The sequence below is a fragment of the Tiliqua scincoides genome, chromosome 1 (assembly GCF_035046505.1).
Source record: "Tiliqua scincoides isolate rTilSci1 chromosome 1, rTilSci1.hap2, whole genome shotgun sequence".
Taxonomy (NCBI): Eukaryota; Metazoa; Chordata; class Lepidosauria; order Squamata; family Scincidae; genus Tiliqua; species Tiliqua scincoides.
In genome coordinates this window covers 129306005-129324316 of record NC_089821.1, presented here as the reverse complement: position 1 = coordinate 129324316, position 18312 = coordinate 129306005, and the positions used below count along the sequence as shown (strand labels likewise).

Genomic DNA, 18312 nt, shown 5'->3' with positions numbered 1-18312 from the left:
CATTTTCCCATTGTCAAGGTTTCTAGACATAATTATTTTTACCCTGGCTACCTATCATCTGGATCAAATTCACTCTGCTCAGAAGCCAGCATTAGACTGTTCTGAGGGAAAAACAGAGATAGAATTCTTGTTCAGCTAGTCACTAAAATGAATCATGTTGAAAGTACAATATACGAAGAATAGGTGTTCTCTTTTGTACTGCCTCTGAAAATATGCCCAATTTATTCTATTTTAAATAAAATTGCAAGAACATGAACAGCATGGCAAAAATGTAGCTATCCCATTGGAACCATATTCAGCACTTTTTAAAAATGAGCAGAGCCAAAGACAAGTGAAAAAGCTCATGTGTCCAGTCAAGTCCAGTAATGATATACACTCTTTCAGGGCGACGTGATCCATAACAATGACATATAAAGACTGCTGCAGAGATCCTACACTGAGGGACTTTTGTCCCTCTTTCCCTACATACCTTTCATTTTGGCCTTTTTGAATACAATTTAAATGAAATGTTAATAGTTAATGTAATTCCTTTTCTTTTAGAGCTTTAATAGACTAGTTACATTTTGATTCCTTGACTGCATAGTCTATATTCATGGGTAATTCAGTGGGTTGTCACATCTGATCGCTCATGAGTGCTATTGTAATTTGATTTAAATAAGAAACCCTGAGGTTCTATGTTCTCCTGGGAGCGCCCCTCTCCCCGAAAAGCTCCCTCTGCCTAGTGTCTTTAGCCTGGGATGGTGGCAGCAGATAGAACTATCAGTAACCCTTCCCTTTCAGCTGCCAGCCTAGTTAAAAGGGAAAGCAGAGAGCAAGAATGAATGCCTGAGTGCTAAAGGTGATCCAGTGAGTGAACCGTTCTGTTCTGCCCATGTGCCATGTAAAGTTGTACAGGTACATTCTGGGCAGTCACGACTAACTGGACATCCTGTCACACAGCCTTCTGGGATGTTGGGCAGCAGACGTGACTGCCCAGAGCTTCCCCGTCCCAATCAAGGAGGACTTCATGCGGCACCTGAGCAGAATGGAAAGATGCGGTCCAAACAGGGACCACTTTTCCATTGTGCAATGGTGGCGAATTTGGCCACCGCTGTACTAGACCCTACTCCCCTCAGTCATCCTGCCTGTTCTGGCAACCCTCCCTGACACCCTCCCACTTTGCTACTCTCTTTTGCAACCCTCTTCTCATGACTGTGAACCTCTCCTCCACTTTCCCTGTCTCCTTCCTACTCTTTCTAGTCACTCTCTCTGTTCTCCCATCTGCTCCCTTCTGGCTCCCCCAGGCCCTCTTTATGAGCCCATATCAGTTGCAAAGCCCATCCATTTTCCCAGTGTCTCTCCAAGACCTTGAAACATTGCTTTGAGGAATAGGGCCGGCCTGCAACTCAGCAGTCCTCCAGTGTGACATCATCACTGGGCACTATAAGTCACTTCCAATCCAATCCTGTTTCTGAGATCAGAAGTGTTGGAGTGTGGGGCAATGAATCAGCTACACAAGAGGTTTAATGCTATTTACTGAATACGTTCTGTCCATCCAATGTCCTAAGGATGCAATTCAGAAAAGTACTTGGGCCGGCACGAGTTCCTAACACTGGCCCAAGAAGGTAGCAAATGTGCTGTAAGGCACATTTGTGCCTCCTCGTGATTCAGCAAGAAGCGTGCTGGCCTGCGGAGACTGGTGGAATCTTCCGGGGTGGTGGGTGGCCCCGGGGGCGGGCAGGTGGGGAGCGGGAGGTGGGGCTTGGATCCAGCAGTTATCCTGGATCCCAAACCCTTTTCCTTGGGAGTTCGGAGCAGCCTCAAGCCACTCTGCTCTCCTCGGACTTCCCCACCTCAGGAGCTGGCGCAAGTCTAAGGAGACCCATGGGGCCAAGGTGTCTTACCCAGAGGTAAGGGGAAAATTTTCCCCTTACCTCTGGCTGAGCTACTTTGGGCCCCTATCCTGCCTTGGATACAGTGCAAGCCTTTTGGCTTGCCTGTTCCAGCATAGGATAGGACTGCGCCCTAAATCACTAATATACAAGTCTGTAGGAAAGACATCATTACCAGATTCTTATTTCCTCATTTGTCCTACTTTCCCCCTAGAAGTCAAGTCCTGATCTTGTCCAGTTGGCTGATTTGTTATTGGAACAGATTCAAATCTTACCCATCAAGAAAAATACTACTGTGCTTTTCCATTTTGCATTAGTTGACCCAGTGCCTAATGCTTGCTTACCGTTCTGGCATCCCAAAGAGACAGGGTCTTGTCTGCAGAGCTGGTGAGGATGATGTTGGAGAAAGGAAGAAACTCAATGCTGTTTACGGAATCTTTATGTCCACGCAAAGTATATCGACATCTCTCACTATAAAAAAAAGCAGTCATATATTCAACCGGGTTGAATAATATTGCTAATTCATTCAACAAAGATGAAAAGAGTAACAATAAGTGCAACACAGGAAATCCAATAACTTGGCATCCATTGTGGTAATGTGGACAAAATAATTTAGATGGCAGTTACAGTCAACTAAGCAAACTAGTCCAGACCTTTGACAGATAATGTGCTGAGTTCACATTAATAATGATAATGTGTCAGTGTCCACATTAATGCTATAACAAAAAGGACACCATAGAAAGTCATGAGATATTGAAAATCCCCCTGGTCTAGAGGGTAGAGCCTCCAGTTAGCCAGAAGATGACATCAGAAGGTTGCCAGTTTGAGGACACCGGCAGCTCCCTGAACGGCTGAGAATGGCGAGAACTTAAAGCAGCTGACAAGCCCAGCTGAGTGATTCCACCTGCTCTTGGTGTGAGCAAGAAGCATCTTGGCTGCCCTCCATGTGAGAGATGGAGCTGCTTGTCAACCTGTGTGGGAGAACTGGAGGCCAGAAGTGAGACCAAACCAGGAAGATCCATTCTGAAATGTTGTTGGTTCTTGAAAGAGAGAACCTCTATAATTGTAAAAATCCCCTTGAGGGATTTAGAAATGCCTGCCTATGTAAACCGCCTTGAATAAAGTCAGAGGAGTAAGCCGATGACCAGAAAGGTGATATATAAATACCTAGTTGTTGTTGTTGTTGTTGTTGTTGTTGTTATTAAGGAGTAGTTTATTGTTACTGTTTTCAACTGAAGGCTATCACTCTTTCCAACGTTTTCTATTGATTGCCTCGAAGAAAATTACAGGAGTCTTCCTGGATCAGACCAAGGGCATGTCCAGTCCAGCATGCTGACTCCAACAGTGGTCGGTCAGATGCTTCTAGGAGGCCCACAAGCAAGACAACAGGGTCCCATCTGTTGCTTCCTAGCAAATGCTACTCAGAAGTATACGCTGTCCTTTGACCATCAGTCATACACCTGTGGCCAATTTTGACGCTGAAATGAATGCATGTTTTGTCAGTCCTGAATGAATGTTTAACACAGCCAGCTGTTTAGCTAAATCCCAATGGCCCTTTTGTGAGTTAATAGTAAATTACAGGATGAATTGAGTGAGCTGTTAAGTAATTGCTGGACCACAGTGAACTTGAGACACTGGGAGAGAAGGGATTGACATTTGGGAACCATTTTGCTAAAGTACAAACTCTGATAACTCATTCCAACTAGGAAAACACAGAATCTGGGAATCAGATAGGCTACATGTTCCCAGGATAGAAAGGCAGTCAGGGTACATTAAGACAAGATGGCCTGTATAATTCCATCCAGCTTTGTCATTCTGAGGTTCAGAATTATTACACACATTTTTGCTAAAGTACGTTTTCAGCAATACTTTTGAAATGATTTATATAGACAAAGATGTAGTTAAAATCATATGAAATAACCACCAGGCATTGAACACATTTTGTGGTTCAAACAATTACCACATCATATTTTAACAGAAATGCAAAATACAAACCAGGCAAACCAAAAACAAAGAAAAAAACCCACACACCTCTGCTGGGAATATATTCTGGTGTGGTACAAGAAGAAGAAGATATTGATTTATTTCAGACAGCTTCTAACAGAGAAATTGAAAGCTGCATCTTCAGGGAAAGCGACAGCCCAAGAAAAGAATATATATTATGAGGAGCTCAGATATGATGAGGAGAACTACCGACAGGCAGGTTGCAAGAACAGACTTGTGAGAGATTAATTAGGTGTCAGAGCAGAGAGGCCCATTCAGAATCCCTTACCAAGGTGAAAATGGACTAAAGTGATTGGTCATGACAACTGTAGGATGGAAGGAAATGATTTGTACATTTCCATCAAGAACATAAACACTTGGGCCTATTTCAGTTCTCCCTCTCTTTGCTGCCTCTATATCAATGTGTAGTGATGAGCAAGCACCCTTCACTCTCTCCACCTTTAATTTACATTCCAGTAACTCAGTGTCTGATATTATTGTGAACCTCTGGCTGCAACATAAAACAAACATTCAGCTTCTTCTTTTAGCTGAGACATAATTTAAATGAAAGTATTTGGAATTATGCAACTGCTGAAAAGACCTGAGATTCGCCACAAAAAATAACATAAGATTTGCATTTGGGGAAATGTTGCAGATCTGTGATTTTAACAGGCTACTACAGGTGGAGCCTATTTATCCGTGTTCCTTTATCCGTGACTCGGTGTGATTAACAAAAAATGCTTTGCGCTAAATCCCATAGAGTTATGCAAATAGGCTGCAGCTGTACACTTCTGGGTGGAAGGAAACTAAGGCAGCTGTTATCAATTCCCTCCCCTCTGTACTCAGCTCTCCCGCTTCTTTCACAGGTGGGATGCTGAACTTTTAAGAGTCCAGTCCTATGCCTGCCTACTCAGAAGTAAGCCCCACTGTAGTCAATGGGGCTTACTCCCAGGAAAGTGTGGATCATTTTGTTTGTGTTGGCTGGAGCAGGAGAGACTGCACCACCTGGGGGGGGGGGAATTAGGCAAACACTTCCTGAGTTTTTTAAAGCAATCCCCTCTGTTGCTACCGCAGCTGCCCCTATGTGTGTGTGTGTGTGTGTGTGTGTGTGTGTGTGTGTGTGTGTGTGTGTGTGTGTGTGTGTGTGTGTGTGTGTGTGTGAGTGAGAGAGAGCGCGAGAGCGAGCTCCACCTTGCTGCATGTCCTCTGGCTGCAGAGGTTTTCTGCCCCCCTTCCCCTCCTCAGCCTTTTTGCTGGCTCAGGTGCTCCAGGAGTCTTACTGTTTCATAGCAAGAGGAGCCTCTTCCATGGCTCCAGGGCTATTTCCCTGCCTGAGCCTTTTTGCAGTGTTTTGGGCTGCCTGGAAAAGGAGTGAGATGCCAGCGAAGGACAAAGGGAGCAAAGGTGTGTGTGACTTTCAGTTTCCACCACCCCATTCTCTTTAAGACAAATCCGCAGATTAAAAAATCGTGGATAAATAGGCTGCACCCTGTATGTGCTTTTAACAATGATAGTCAATGGGGCTTACTCCCAGGTAAGTGTGGATAGGGTTGCAGCATTTGGGATGTTTGGGAATTTTTTTAAAAACAGATCAGCAACTGCTTTGGGTGGGTTTAGGAGGGTAGTTCTTTATTTTAAATATTTTTTTAAACTTATACATATTGTAAAATTTTAATTTACTTAATTTAATTTGTTTTTGTCATATGCTCAAAATTTCCCTCACTTTTGACCATGACATCATTTCTGGTGGGTCCGTGACATCACAATGACATCACAATCTAACTTTCAGGTTACTTACATCACTTCTCATGGGTCCTGACAGATTGTCATTTAAAAAGTGGTGCTAAAACATTTGAGAACTACTGCCATATCTTGTCTTCCCTTCTTTTCCCTTCTGGACAGAGAATGGACAAATTCTCCTCCCAGCTACACAAGTGCAAAAACAAACCATTTTCTGTTTCTGATTTAAATACAATTCCTTGAAAAAGATATAAAATCAGAAACTGGCATTGAACGTGAGCCTTGATTGCACCTTAATGTCCTATGGAACAATGAACACAATGACTCTCTCCTATATTAATCATGGGGAATGCTCCTGCATAGTTGGTGGGAGCTCTGTGGACTTCAGAAGGCTTTTTAAAGTTATTTGTTCAGCAAGAGACAATCAAAAACATGAAAAAGTCATGTATTTTAATGTGCCTCCTTAGAGAGACATAATTTGTATGTAATAAAATTTTAACTTGCAATTGAAGAACTTTTATTTACTATCACTGGTGATGCCAAAATACAAATCTTAGAATTATTTATATTACAATTAGGATTCAACAAGAGGGTGTGATGAGATTTAACTGTATAAGTCTGTGATCCCTGTCACCTTTTGTTATTAGACATAATAATGTGAATTTTACTAATTATTGTAATGAATGATTAGAAAGATAAATTTTTAATACTGTTTGAACACGTAATGTGTAGCGAAAGTGTTATATTATTTTCTGCTCTGATAAAGATACTTATGTGTGAAATTAAAAAGGGAAAACTGCATTAAAAGACTTGTTAGAGCTCAAAACACAAATTAAAGGCAGAATGAGAGAAATATTTAAAAGGGTCTGCTGAACTACTAACAGTACTTAAAACTAACACTTCCTGTTAAACAAGACAAAAACAGCAATATTCAGCAGAAATCCTGAAAGTCTTACAGCACAATATTACACGTCTACTCATGCATAAATTCCACTGTATTCAAAGAGGCTTACTCCCAGAAGAGTGGAATATCTCAATGGGACTTACCTCTGAGCATCCATCCTGTTTTGGGCGCTGCCAGGAACATGAATAAGTCTAACTGTAAATCAATTTATGTTATTGATGTTGGAAGAGTGACAGCGTGGGGTGCAGAGTCACCCTGCATATACCATAGATACTCATGTATAGTACCTAAAATTTTTGCCAAGTAATCAAGCTCCAATTATCACTTTGCCTGATCTCCAGGTCAATCAGAGGGCAGAGCCTTTCAACTCTGAACAGTTTCATTTCTCAAGCAGCAGGCAGGTTCAGCTCCTTAGAAGCAATTTGTTAACCTTTTATTCTCCTTCCTTCTGCTGCAGCCTGGTTCTGTTTTGCAAATGCTTGCAAAGCAGGTCTGTTTTTGGAAACACCAGGATGGGATCCTCCTCTCCATTTGAAGCAGGCTACAATTCAATGCACGCTTACTTAAGAATAACACCCATGGAAAGCAGTGAGTCTACTTCTGAGTAAAAAGGGTTGCAAATATATGGAGCTGCCTCTCTCTGCTGTGAATTGAATTGCACACTCCCAGTTATGTGTTATGGGTTGTATGTTGTACGTACAGCTTCTGGCTTAACACACCAGACACCTTAAAGGTGGATTTGATTCATGGTTCTCCTGCAGTGGTTCCCAACCTTTTTCACTTGCATATCCCTTGGCAGCCCATTTCCATAAATTGTACCCTTCCTATTAGCAAAATGTTTGTAATTAATCATACAAGCCCTCATCTCTCCCATATGAAAACCCAGACTTCATGTATTTATTACAGTGTTTTCTCTTTTCATCTGTTTGAAGAACAGAAGACTCTGCCTTTGTACTGTTTTGCACCAGAAGTGTCTGGAGAAATTCTGGCTGATTGATCACTTTCCATATTACATTTCAGCTTTTTTACTGTGCTGGTTTTCAATCACTGGTGTATACATGAATTGATGACCAAAAACAAGCTATTGGTGGGGCTTTCATAGTCAACTAACTACCTTCCTTCCTGGCCCTGCAAAGCATTCTGGAGCACGACCTGCCTTTTTCTACCATTATTCCATTCTTTTTCAAGTAACCCTACAGGTCCTGTTGAGTGTCCCTGGGAGTACATGAATACCAAGTTGGGAACCACTGTTTTACTGGTATGTTGTTTACAGTGCACTTACCCTGATAGTGTTTACAAAAAGGTGGTGAAGACCAGAATTTAAAAAAAGAATAAAAATGTATCTTATCATCTTTTATTACATTTTTAATAAATTCTTAATAAAGACTACAGTTCTTAGGTATCAGTGGTAGGTTATTTTTCAGGATCTGGCCTCGGGTAAAATCAATCTAAGCTATAGTCAGACATCCCCCCTAAGTTTAACCCCTGACTTATCCGAGGGTCATAGAAAATTCCATGATATTGGCTCAAAACCTGCCCTCGACTTATGTGTGGTTGACTTATAGGCGAGTGTCTGTGGTAATCAGAAATGGTGTAAATGTTGACCTGCACCAGTGGTTGACCACCAAAATGTGGTTTACAAACTACCAAACAACTTTGTTAGGAGCACACAGGATGGCTTAATATCACTGAGGACGCTGCTACATTGTTTCAACAGAAACTTGCTTTTCTAACATGGCCATTGACAATATGGAGAGAGAGAGAGAGATTGCTTCTCTTCCTTTGCAATTACTATTTCTTTATTATTCTATTAGTACTAGTGTGATTATTACTTCTTTGATTTCTTTTTCCTGTTTTGTTTATTCCTGCCAGTGTGCAAACAAACGCTGGAGTTCTTTCTTTCATCTGGTAAAGATCTTAACAAAAAGTCAGTTTGCTGTGTGTGGAACTGCTTTAATTCCCCATTGCTGCCAACAATTGAAACGTATTTTCATATATTTAGCATTTTGCTGCCATCCCTTGGGACAGGTTAGAATACTGCTATTCTGTGTGCAAGCAATATTGTGCTCACACAGTGCATCTAATCCTGCCAATCTAAGTGCAGAGTAGATATAGTACCTTCACAAACCTGGTGGCAGGTTGGTTGAAGTGCCAAGCCAGGCTGTGGAATTTGCATGGACAGATTCTTTCATTCATTGCAGGGATGCCCAGTCAGCAGAAAAGGTGCCTCTCTGTTCCAGGGACACTTCCTGGTCTTTCAGTTTGCCATTAAAACATTAAAAAGGGAATGCAAAAATACTAGCCATGTGAGTGCCTCCTAAAACAGGACATACATTTTAAATGTAAGTAAATATAAACAACTAAATCATCCTTAAACAGTGCTGTCCTCATTTGTTCGTGGGCTTCTGCGCAGCAGTTTTCCAGAACAAGAATGAACTATGCCTCAGTGTTGGATGACAGTGGAGTTATCATGAATTAGCCCAGCAGCTGAGATCAGCAATGAACTGTGTTGCTTTTCTGTAACCCCACAAGGTTTATTTTGAAGATGGCCTTTTAGTTCTCCTTCATAGTCAAGGAGTTAACAAAAAAAACCACCTTTTTCTTGTTCAGAAAGGAACAGCAAAAATCCCATGACAATATCTATGCAATAACAATTTGTTGTTGTTGGCAACCTTCAGTCTCGAAAGACTATGGTATCGCGCTCTGAATGGTGGTTCTGGAACAGCATCTAGTGTGGCTGAAAAGGCCGATTTGGGAGTGACAATCCCTTCCACACTGGGAGCAAGTGCAGTCTGTCCCTGGCCTGTCTCCCTGGCTATGGGCCTTCCTTCTTTGCCTCTTAGCCTCAGTCTGTTGGCCAAGTGTCTCTTCAAACTGGGAAAGGCCATGCTGCACAGCCTGCCTCCGAGCGGGCCGCTCAGAGGCCAGGGTTTCCCACTTGTTGAGGTCCACTCCTAAGGCCTTCAGATCCCTCTTGCAGATGTCCTTGTAACGCAGCTGTGGTCTACCTGTAGGGCGCTTTCCTTGCACGAGTTCTCCATAGAGGAGATCCTTTGGGATCCGCCCATCATCCATTCTCACAACATGGCCGAGCCAACGCAGGTGTCTCTGTTTCAGCAGTGAATACATGCTAGGGATTCCAGCACGTTCCAGGACTGTGTTGTTTGGAACTTTGTCCTGCCACGTGATACTGAGGATGCGTCGGAGGCAGCGCATGTGGAAAGCGCTCAGTTTCCTCTCCTGTTGTAAGCGAAGAGTCCATGACTCGCTGCAGTACAGAAGTGTACTCAGGACGCAAGCTCTGTAGACCTGGATCTTTGTATGTTCCGTCAGCTTCTTGTTGGACCAGACTCTCTTTGTGAGTCTGGAAAACGTGGTAGCTGCTTTACCGATGCGCTTGTTTAGCTCGGTATCGAGAGAAAGAGTGTCGGAGATTGTTGAGCCAAGGTACACAAAGTCATGGACAACCTCCAGTTCATGCGCAGAGATTGTAATGCAGGGAGGTGAGTCCACATCCTGAACCATGACCTGTGTTTTCTTCAGGCTGATCGTCAGTCCAAAATCTTGGCAGGCCTTGCTAAAACGATCCATGAGCTGCTGGAGATCTTTGGCAGAGTGGGTAGTGACAGCTGCAAAGAGGAAGTCACGCAGATATTTCAGCTGGACTTTGGACTTTGCTCTCAGTCTGGACAGGTTAATAATTAGCACATTCAAGTGGTCAAAGTGCTTCACATACATTTTCTCATTGCGGACTATGAATCATAGAATTGGATTAAAAGGTCATCTAGTCCAACCCACTGCCTTAGGCAGGAAATCCTCTTAGAGCATCTCTAACAGGTGCTTGTCAAGCCTCTGCTTGAAAATCTTCAGTGAGGGAGAGTTCACCACCTCTCTTGGCAAACTGTTCCACTGCCGAACCGCCCTTACTGACAGGAATTTTTTCCTGATGTCTAATTGAAATCTCCTCTCTTGCAGTTTGTAGCCATTGGTTCTAGCTCCACTTTCAGAAACAGGAGAATAAATTATTGCCTTCTTTCATATGACAGCCCTTTAGGTATTTGAAGAGAGTTATCATCTCTCAGCCTTCTCTTCTCTAGGCTGAACATGCCAAATTCCCTCAACCTTCCCTCATAGGGCTTGTCCTCCAGGCCTCTGATCATCCTTGTCGCTCTTCTCTGAACCTGCTCGGGTTTGGCTGCATCTTTCTTAAAGTGGGGTGCCCAGAATTGGACACAACACTCCTTCACCACACTCCTGTATGGTAATGGCAAGCATTTTCCAATATTGCAGATGTATTGAAGTTGTTGAAGTCAAAAGAGTGTTTCTTGACTGAAAAAGCTAAGACCGTAACTTCCCTGATTCACAGCTTAATCTCTTAGCCCAGAGCTTCCCAAACTTTTTAGCACCATGACACAATTTTTAACATGACAATCACAATCCACATATCGTGGGTGGCACAAGGCCTGGGACTCACCACTAGCTGCCACTATCATCGATGCCCAAGCCTCTACTTGGCTGTCTTCAGCCTCCTCCAAGCCTCACTACTTATCAGTAAGAGTGGCAGCCAGCAGTGAGTCCTGGGCCAGGCGCTGGCCAGAGCAATGCAAACACAATAGTCCAAGTGATTATGTCTTCCGAACAGGCTGAAGACAGCCAAGCAGAGGCTTGGGCGGCAATGAGAGTGGCAGCTGGTGGTGCAAAATTGGCTGGTGGGTTGCAACCCACAGACTGGGAACCACTGTCTTAGCCAGCATGCTACATTAGCTCCCACTAAGTTTGCTGGTATTTCTGGTTATCCTATCCCACTAAGTATGCTGGTATTATTAGTTATCCTGAAACAATCGTATAATGGAATAACCTGTTAAAGATCAGAACAGTATTCCAAGTATTTTTGTAGTATGATGCCCATATATTTTAGACCAAAAAAAATATTTTCACTGAAAATTTCTGAAATGGGTAAAGCCCAATACCCATTATTCCCATTTATCAGGCAAGTTCTTGTTTAAACACACGAAAGCCTTGCAGTGTATCTTGAATAGCTGACAGCCCAATTTGGTTCAGGTTAATCCAATAATTTACCTTTTATCTCAATTTGCCATTGAAACACAGTTCAATATTTTCAATTGATGAATGAGTTCTCGAGATAGTTGCCACTTCAGGCCTGCTGACTTCAGCAGGAAGTGCCTAATAGCATTTCAGAATTAGTGACAACCTCACTGGTCTTCTATGAACAGTATTATTGATGTATGAAAGAGATGACCTGCACATGCTGCTCATACAGCAAGAGCAGACCTCTACATTGCATAGGATGTTCAAGTCTACTCCAGGCATGCTGGAGCCTCATTCATACTTAGATTCCACAATTTTTCTAATTGGTATGTCTGACACAGAGCAATTTCAGATGAACCTACACAATTCTGAAACTGCAGGATCTGCATGTGAAAATATGGATATTATGTCTATCCATGGTATCTGGATGGTAGCCCACTATATATGGTGAAGGGAGAGGGAAACTATCAAAGAAAGATATTTCATTAACTGTTGGTTCTTAATTTCATGAAAGATTTCCTTTAATTATTTCCTACTTGGCCTTTTCTTACAAGATAAATGAGTGCAAAGTTCAGTGGAAGACTGCTATTCTGCCAAATGAAGAGGCACTAAAGATTTATAACGTTATATAAAGCAACAGCTATATCTGGAGTGTTTCTAGCATGAGCTTACTAAGTTTAAAGATGAAAACAATTTAGGATTCTGGTATATACCAGAGTAGCATGAGCTAAAATGTATGGAGACACTATGATCGAGGGAAGATGTCTTGTTGCTCTTCTTCTAGGGCAGAGTTGGGGCCAACATCTTTGACTTCAGCAGCCTGTTCAGTTCTTTGGTCCAATCCCTTCAACTGATGGTCTGGCTCTAAGAAAGCTGAGAGTATCATCTGGCTGTAGAAGCTTCACAGGCACAGGGCACTTATGTGGCATTCACTGACATTGGACAGGGCCACAACTGGAGCCAGACAAAGCCGCTTTTGAGGCTCGACCTAGCCTATGGTGGCCATTTTTCTTCTAGGTGGTGCAGAGAGTAACACAAAATATTTCTTAGTACTCTGTGGCCACAAACACTGGAGCTGCCCTTTTCCTTAACCAGTATATTCTACATTCTTTATTTGGTTGCTATAGCAACAGTAGAAGGCACTCTAGCTTTTGTTTAAACTTAAAAATTTGGCCATGTGTTGTGGGTCCTCCCATACAGACATGGGAGAAGGCGACTATAACCATTTTTTTTAATTCTAATGGAAACTAAGACTTTTGACACATTCTGGCTGACAGCATAAAAATCTTTCTGTCACAAAGTTTTCAAAGCAAGGGGATTAATGTGTGCAAGTTGCTGATTCATTTTTCTGATCAGCACTTCTCTGGGGTGGTACTTTTCAGTAGCTTTCATTATTTTAATCCAATTGTACTACACACAAAAGCTAGACATAAAGTATTTCCTTCTATTTTATTAGCAATTACCTTTGATTCCGACTGATAAAGAAAAGTGTTCCAAAATATAGGAGTATGGGAAATTCAAGCTGTATAGTTCTAAAGGAATTACAGTTATGCTTTTCTTCAGGAGATTTTCACTGTTCATTCATACACCCTTCATCAGAACGGTCTAAGGTTAAGATAGCCAGTCCCACATTCTGCTCTAATACTATTATGTAGCAGAAACTGAGATGCTGTTCACTATGCTGTTGTAAATTAGCATGAAGATATAATTATGTAGCATATTAATGGCTGTGTTTAATCTGCCTACTAGAGACCCATTACATCTTAAGATTGCCAAAGATTCATTATATATTGCACTGCAGAGCTCTCGGGCGTCTCTCTCCCTCCCTCTCTCAACTTGACTGAAACAGCTTAGCTCTATTCCATCTGAAACTGTCTGTAAAAACAATGCAAAATGGTTAAAATGAAATAAATATCAACACTTAGGCATTTAAGTGAGTAAAATGAATTTCAGGGTGTTTTTAAATTGCTTTTCTTCAGAGTGGAGTTTTGTTATTTGTCCCAATAAAACAGATTTCGAGTGGGTGGTATTCTTCAGAAGAGAAAAAAAAAAACTGGCATTGTTTCTGTGGGTCTGTGAACTGAGAGAGATATTATGAATAATGGATTTGCTGGGCTCTTCAACACGGCACCAGAACAAATACAACCTCATTCTGGTTCTTCTAATAAGCAGCTGTTGAAGTGCGAAATAAAACGTTTACCCGCTATCTAGCCTACAGGTGAAGTGATTTTCATTCATTTAGCTTTTTCCATAACTACTGCCCATCTTCTTTTCAGAGGGACAATTGCCTAACAAGGGATAGTGTTACTAAAATATAGAGTGCCCTTCATTATCATCTCCTTCTTGGAACTGAAGGAGAGAATATGTCTAAAGTCTGCATGCAATTGATGTTCTGAAATCCCAACAGGTATTCTGAAATTTGGATGAGTTAACAACTGAATGGACACAAAGTGCATTTTTAAAACATCAAGAAGTAAATCTGAGATTTTGCTGAGCTGAAAATGTATTCAATGACATAGTCTTTGACAGTCTGAAATTATGAGGAGAGGTTTCCTTCCCAAAGACAGAAAGTTGCCGGGTCCTCTTAGAGGGTGGGAGGCAGGGTAGAAATCAGACAAACAGACAGACAGATGTGATTGTGATTGTACCTCTCTTTCCAGGCAGGAATCTGTCTGGTAATGTAAGAGTGGTACGTCCTAATAACTGGTAACCACTACCAGGTGATCCAACAACACCTGATCCCTGACTACCCTGTTGAGGACTAGAGCTGTGATTGCTATGGCAAGACTTAGAAAACATGGCAAAACAGGACAGGACTGGCAATTTTATTCCTGAGGAAGCAACAGGCTAAGGGAGTCATTCCCTTCAACCTATGCTTATTTTTTCCTTCCTTGGGCGAATACAAAATGGCCAAGAGGAATTTTGTGCAAAAATTGAGGCAACTGCAATTCTTTTCATACTGGTTGGCTTAAAGTAGCTGCAGACCAAAAACAAAACAAAACAAAAACAAAGCCTATATAGTTCAGTTCCCTTTACCCAATTTAACCCCCATCTAATTAGAGCAGTGGTTCTCACCCTTTTCAGCCCGGGACCCTCTTCTGAGAATGACAATCTGTCTGGGACCCACCGGAAGTGATGTCATCAACCTGGAAGTGATGTCATGGCAGGAAGTTACATCATCAAGCAGGAAGTGCCATCACTGTGATAGCAGAGCCGGAAGTGATTTCATCAATCAGGAAGTGACATCACTGTTCTTACCTAGGAACTTAAACTGTAAATGACAAGAGAAAATATTCCAGCTCAGAAGCTTCTTCCAATTCTCCCCCCCCCCCGCTACCATTGTACCATACCAGAAGTAAGCCCTTCTTACTGCCCATTGTGTTAAGATGGGAACATCATTTAATGTAGCTTTGTGATATTCTCCAAAAGGATAGGTCCTTAAATCTTATTACTCACTCCCTGGAACTAGCCTGGGTCATGGTGCTTTGGAGACAAGGATGCCAGCAGGTGAAACAGTGTTTGGGTGGGCATAGGGCAATGTGGAAGTCAGGGCTCCCGAGTTCGCAAAATTAATGACATGATTCTGTGTTCTGAAAAGTTCTGGTGTTTATATTTAAAAAGCAATTCTCCATTTCTACTGAATATCTTAGAGCAGGGGTGCTCACACTTTTTTGGCTCGAGAGCTACTTTGAAACCCAGCAAGGCCCGGAGATCTACCAGGGGGGAAGGAAGCGTCTGACAGACACCCCCTTTGATGTATGGAGCCCCTGCTGGACCAAACACTAGACGAAACTGACATATTAACAGTTTGGAGAGACAGGGCTCCGCGATCTACTCATTTTGCCTCGCGATCTACCGGTAGATCGCGATCTACCTATTGAGCACCCCTGTCTTAGAGCTTCCAGGAATAAATATGAGAGTTTAACAACCTGCATCTGTAAAACCACCACCAAGAAGTAGGAAGTTTTAAACATATGCCAGAACTGTCAGCTGGCAACAATAAAGCAAAATTGGTGAAAGACCATGGCAGAGCTGTAATTCTCTGAAGATTGAACCAGAGATACAAGCAAGGAATGAGCCTTGTGGGCTTTGAACTCACTCAGCTGCCAGGACAGCCCATTTCACAAATTACCCTGAAGATTCCAAATGCTTCTCTGCCACATACACTGACTTTACTTTCAGTTAATTTCACATACAAACCTAAAGATAACCAAAATCATGGAACTGGAAGGGACATGAGGTCATCTAGTCCACCCCCGTCTGTAGCTTCTCAGACATATGCTCAGTGTTTACTTTCAGCCCATTTCACACACAACCGTGATGATCACCAAAATCATGGAATGACCTAAAAGGTCATCTAGTCCAACCCCCTGTCTCTAGCTTCTCAGACATATGTTCAGTGCAGAAGAGATTACCAAGGCACTTGGAGAGATGTATCATATCTGTTTGACTACTTTTAATGGTGTGCATCAGAGAAGTGTGGGGCGGGAGGCAGCCCCATCACAGCTGGAAAGATAAGGATGCCCTACTGTTCTCCTCCTAGTTGCTAAAAGGAGCCAAATAGTGGGGTAGCTATATTGGGAGCGCTCGCTTGTCCTGGCCTCTCCACACTCCCTCTCGCCTGGCTAAGCGCATGGCAGCAGAGTGTGGGTGCTGAAGCCTCCTCCGCCGCCACCCATGGTTCCCACTCCAAGGCACTGGCATCAGTTCAGTTCAGTAAGACCTTTATTGGCATAAAATACAGAGAAAGAACAGAACAGAACAGGAATATACAAAGACAACACAACACAACATAAGCATAAACATCAGTCACTGCCCAGAGTCCCAGGGCTCTGCCTGGCTATTACCCCAGATAAAAAGGAAGCAACATTATCCAGAGTCTCAGGATCAGGAGTGGAAAGGAGAGACTGAAGCATGGTTGAATCCTCCCAGCCCTGCATCCTAGCTAGCAATGGACCTAGAAATTTCTTGCGTGACACAACATGTAGCGGGCAGTAAAAAAAGGTATGCATTAAAGTCTCAACACAATCCCTACCACACTTGCATTTCCTCTCTAAGTAGGGGATACCGCTGAACCTGCCCGTTAACAAGGCTGATGGAAGAGCGTTACACCTTGCCAGTGTGAAAGCTCTCCGGGCCTGTGGGCACACCAGGTGGTAAAAGAAGGAGGCCGGTTTCCCAAAACTGACTGGAATATGAAGATGGAGTGGAGAACATGTGGTTCTGGCGGCACTAAACAGCTCTTGTTGTTCAATATCCAGAATTCTTCCTTTGACAATTCTGTAAGCTGCATCACAACCAATCATACCTAACTCTGCAGTGTCCAGCCCTATTGACTTAATTTTAGTTAGAAGATCAGTGATCTCTATAGGCAGGACTGGATCCGATAATAATTGTTGCATTAGATCAGAAGAGGTGGGGTTAAATAAAATCCTAAACCAAAATTTCAGTAGTCTTAACCATACAGTAGTCCTTAGTCGAATTAACCCCACCTCGAGACACAGGACCGAGTAGGGAATGCACCTGGGTAAGCCCAAAATCTTCCGTAAAAAGGAGGCTTGGATGCGTTCTAGTGGTTGGTTAATAGCCTTATACCAGACAGGAGAGCCATAAAGAACCTGGGAAAGAACCTTTCCCTTAAACGCCGGAAACATAACCATTGCCGCAGGTGAAAAAGAAACGGGAAATGGCTGAGGAAGCTAGTTTGGATGCGTTCTGCACTGCCTTGCAATGAAAAGCCCAAGTGAGTCTGTAATGGAAGTTGATACCCAGGTACTTGAAATGCTTAACCTGTTCCATTTTGTTGCCATTACAAGACCACTTAAAAGCTTTCCATCTGTTAGCAAATATCATTATCTTAGATTTAGCATAATTGATCTGCAATTTGTTGGTCAAAAAATACTCTGTGGCACAACTGAGCAGACGTTTCAGGCCAATCCTAGTATGAGATATCAGTACTGCATCATCCGCGTACAGAAGTAGCGGCACTTGGCTTGCGCCAAGCTTTGGACAATGGCCATCTACTTCTTTCAGGGAAGGGGCAAGATCATTTAGAAATAGATTGAAAAGCATGGGGGCCAAGACACAGCCCTGTTTGACCCCTTTGTTAGTGATGATGGAGTGAGTTAGATTCCCCCTCCAGGAGCATCTAACCTGCACGAGGTATTTAGATGGAGGGACCTAATCAGCAGCAGTAATCTTTTATCAATCCCCATGTCTTCCAACTTAGTCCAAAGAAGCTCCCTATCCACAGAATCAAAGGCACCTTTCAAATCAAGGAAGGCTACATAAAGACGAGCCTTACATATCCTGACCTGCTTATAGGCCAAATGAGACAGGATCAGGCAATTATCCAAAGTTGATTTGCACCGACAGAAGCCGGATTGCTCGGGACCTAAGATGCCTTGCGAAGTAACCCAGAGAGTGAGTTTATTGCAAAGATATTTAGCATATATCTTACCTAGTACAGAAAGCAAACTAACAGGCCGAAAGTTTCCTGGTATGGTAGGGTCACCCTTTTTATGAATAGGCACGACTGTTGCTGTAAGCCAGGTATTGGGTAATAGGCCAGAGCTGTCGATCATTGTAAAAAAGTGGGCAAGTAACTGGGCCCACCATTCTGGGTCACCTTTTAAAAGCTCGGGTGGTATTTCATCTGGCCCTGCGGCCTTCCCTGGCTTCAATTGCATAATTAGCTCTTTAATTTCATCAGGGGTCACAGGAGGCCAGATAGGCAGATCCACAGAGGTAAAGTCTGGGTAGGTG

General features: G+C 42.7%; 1 protein-coding gene across 1 annotated transcript in view; it reads right to left on the bottom strand.

Moving 5' to 3' along the window:
- The window catches only part of SPAG16 (sperm associated antigen 16), a 521477-nt gene that overhangs the window by 200935 nt on the left and 302230 nt on the right, over positions 1-18312 (bottom strand). The window contains exon 13 of the mRNA XM_066622076.1: positions 2216-2342. Coding sequence (XP_066478173.1) covers positions 2216-2342 — 127 coding nt within the window. The remainder of the gene's footprint in view (positions 1-2215; positions 2343-18312) is intronic.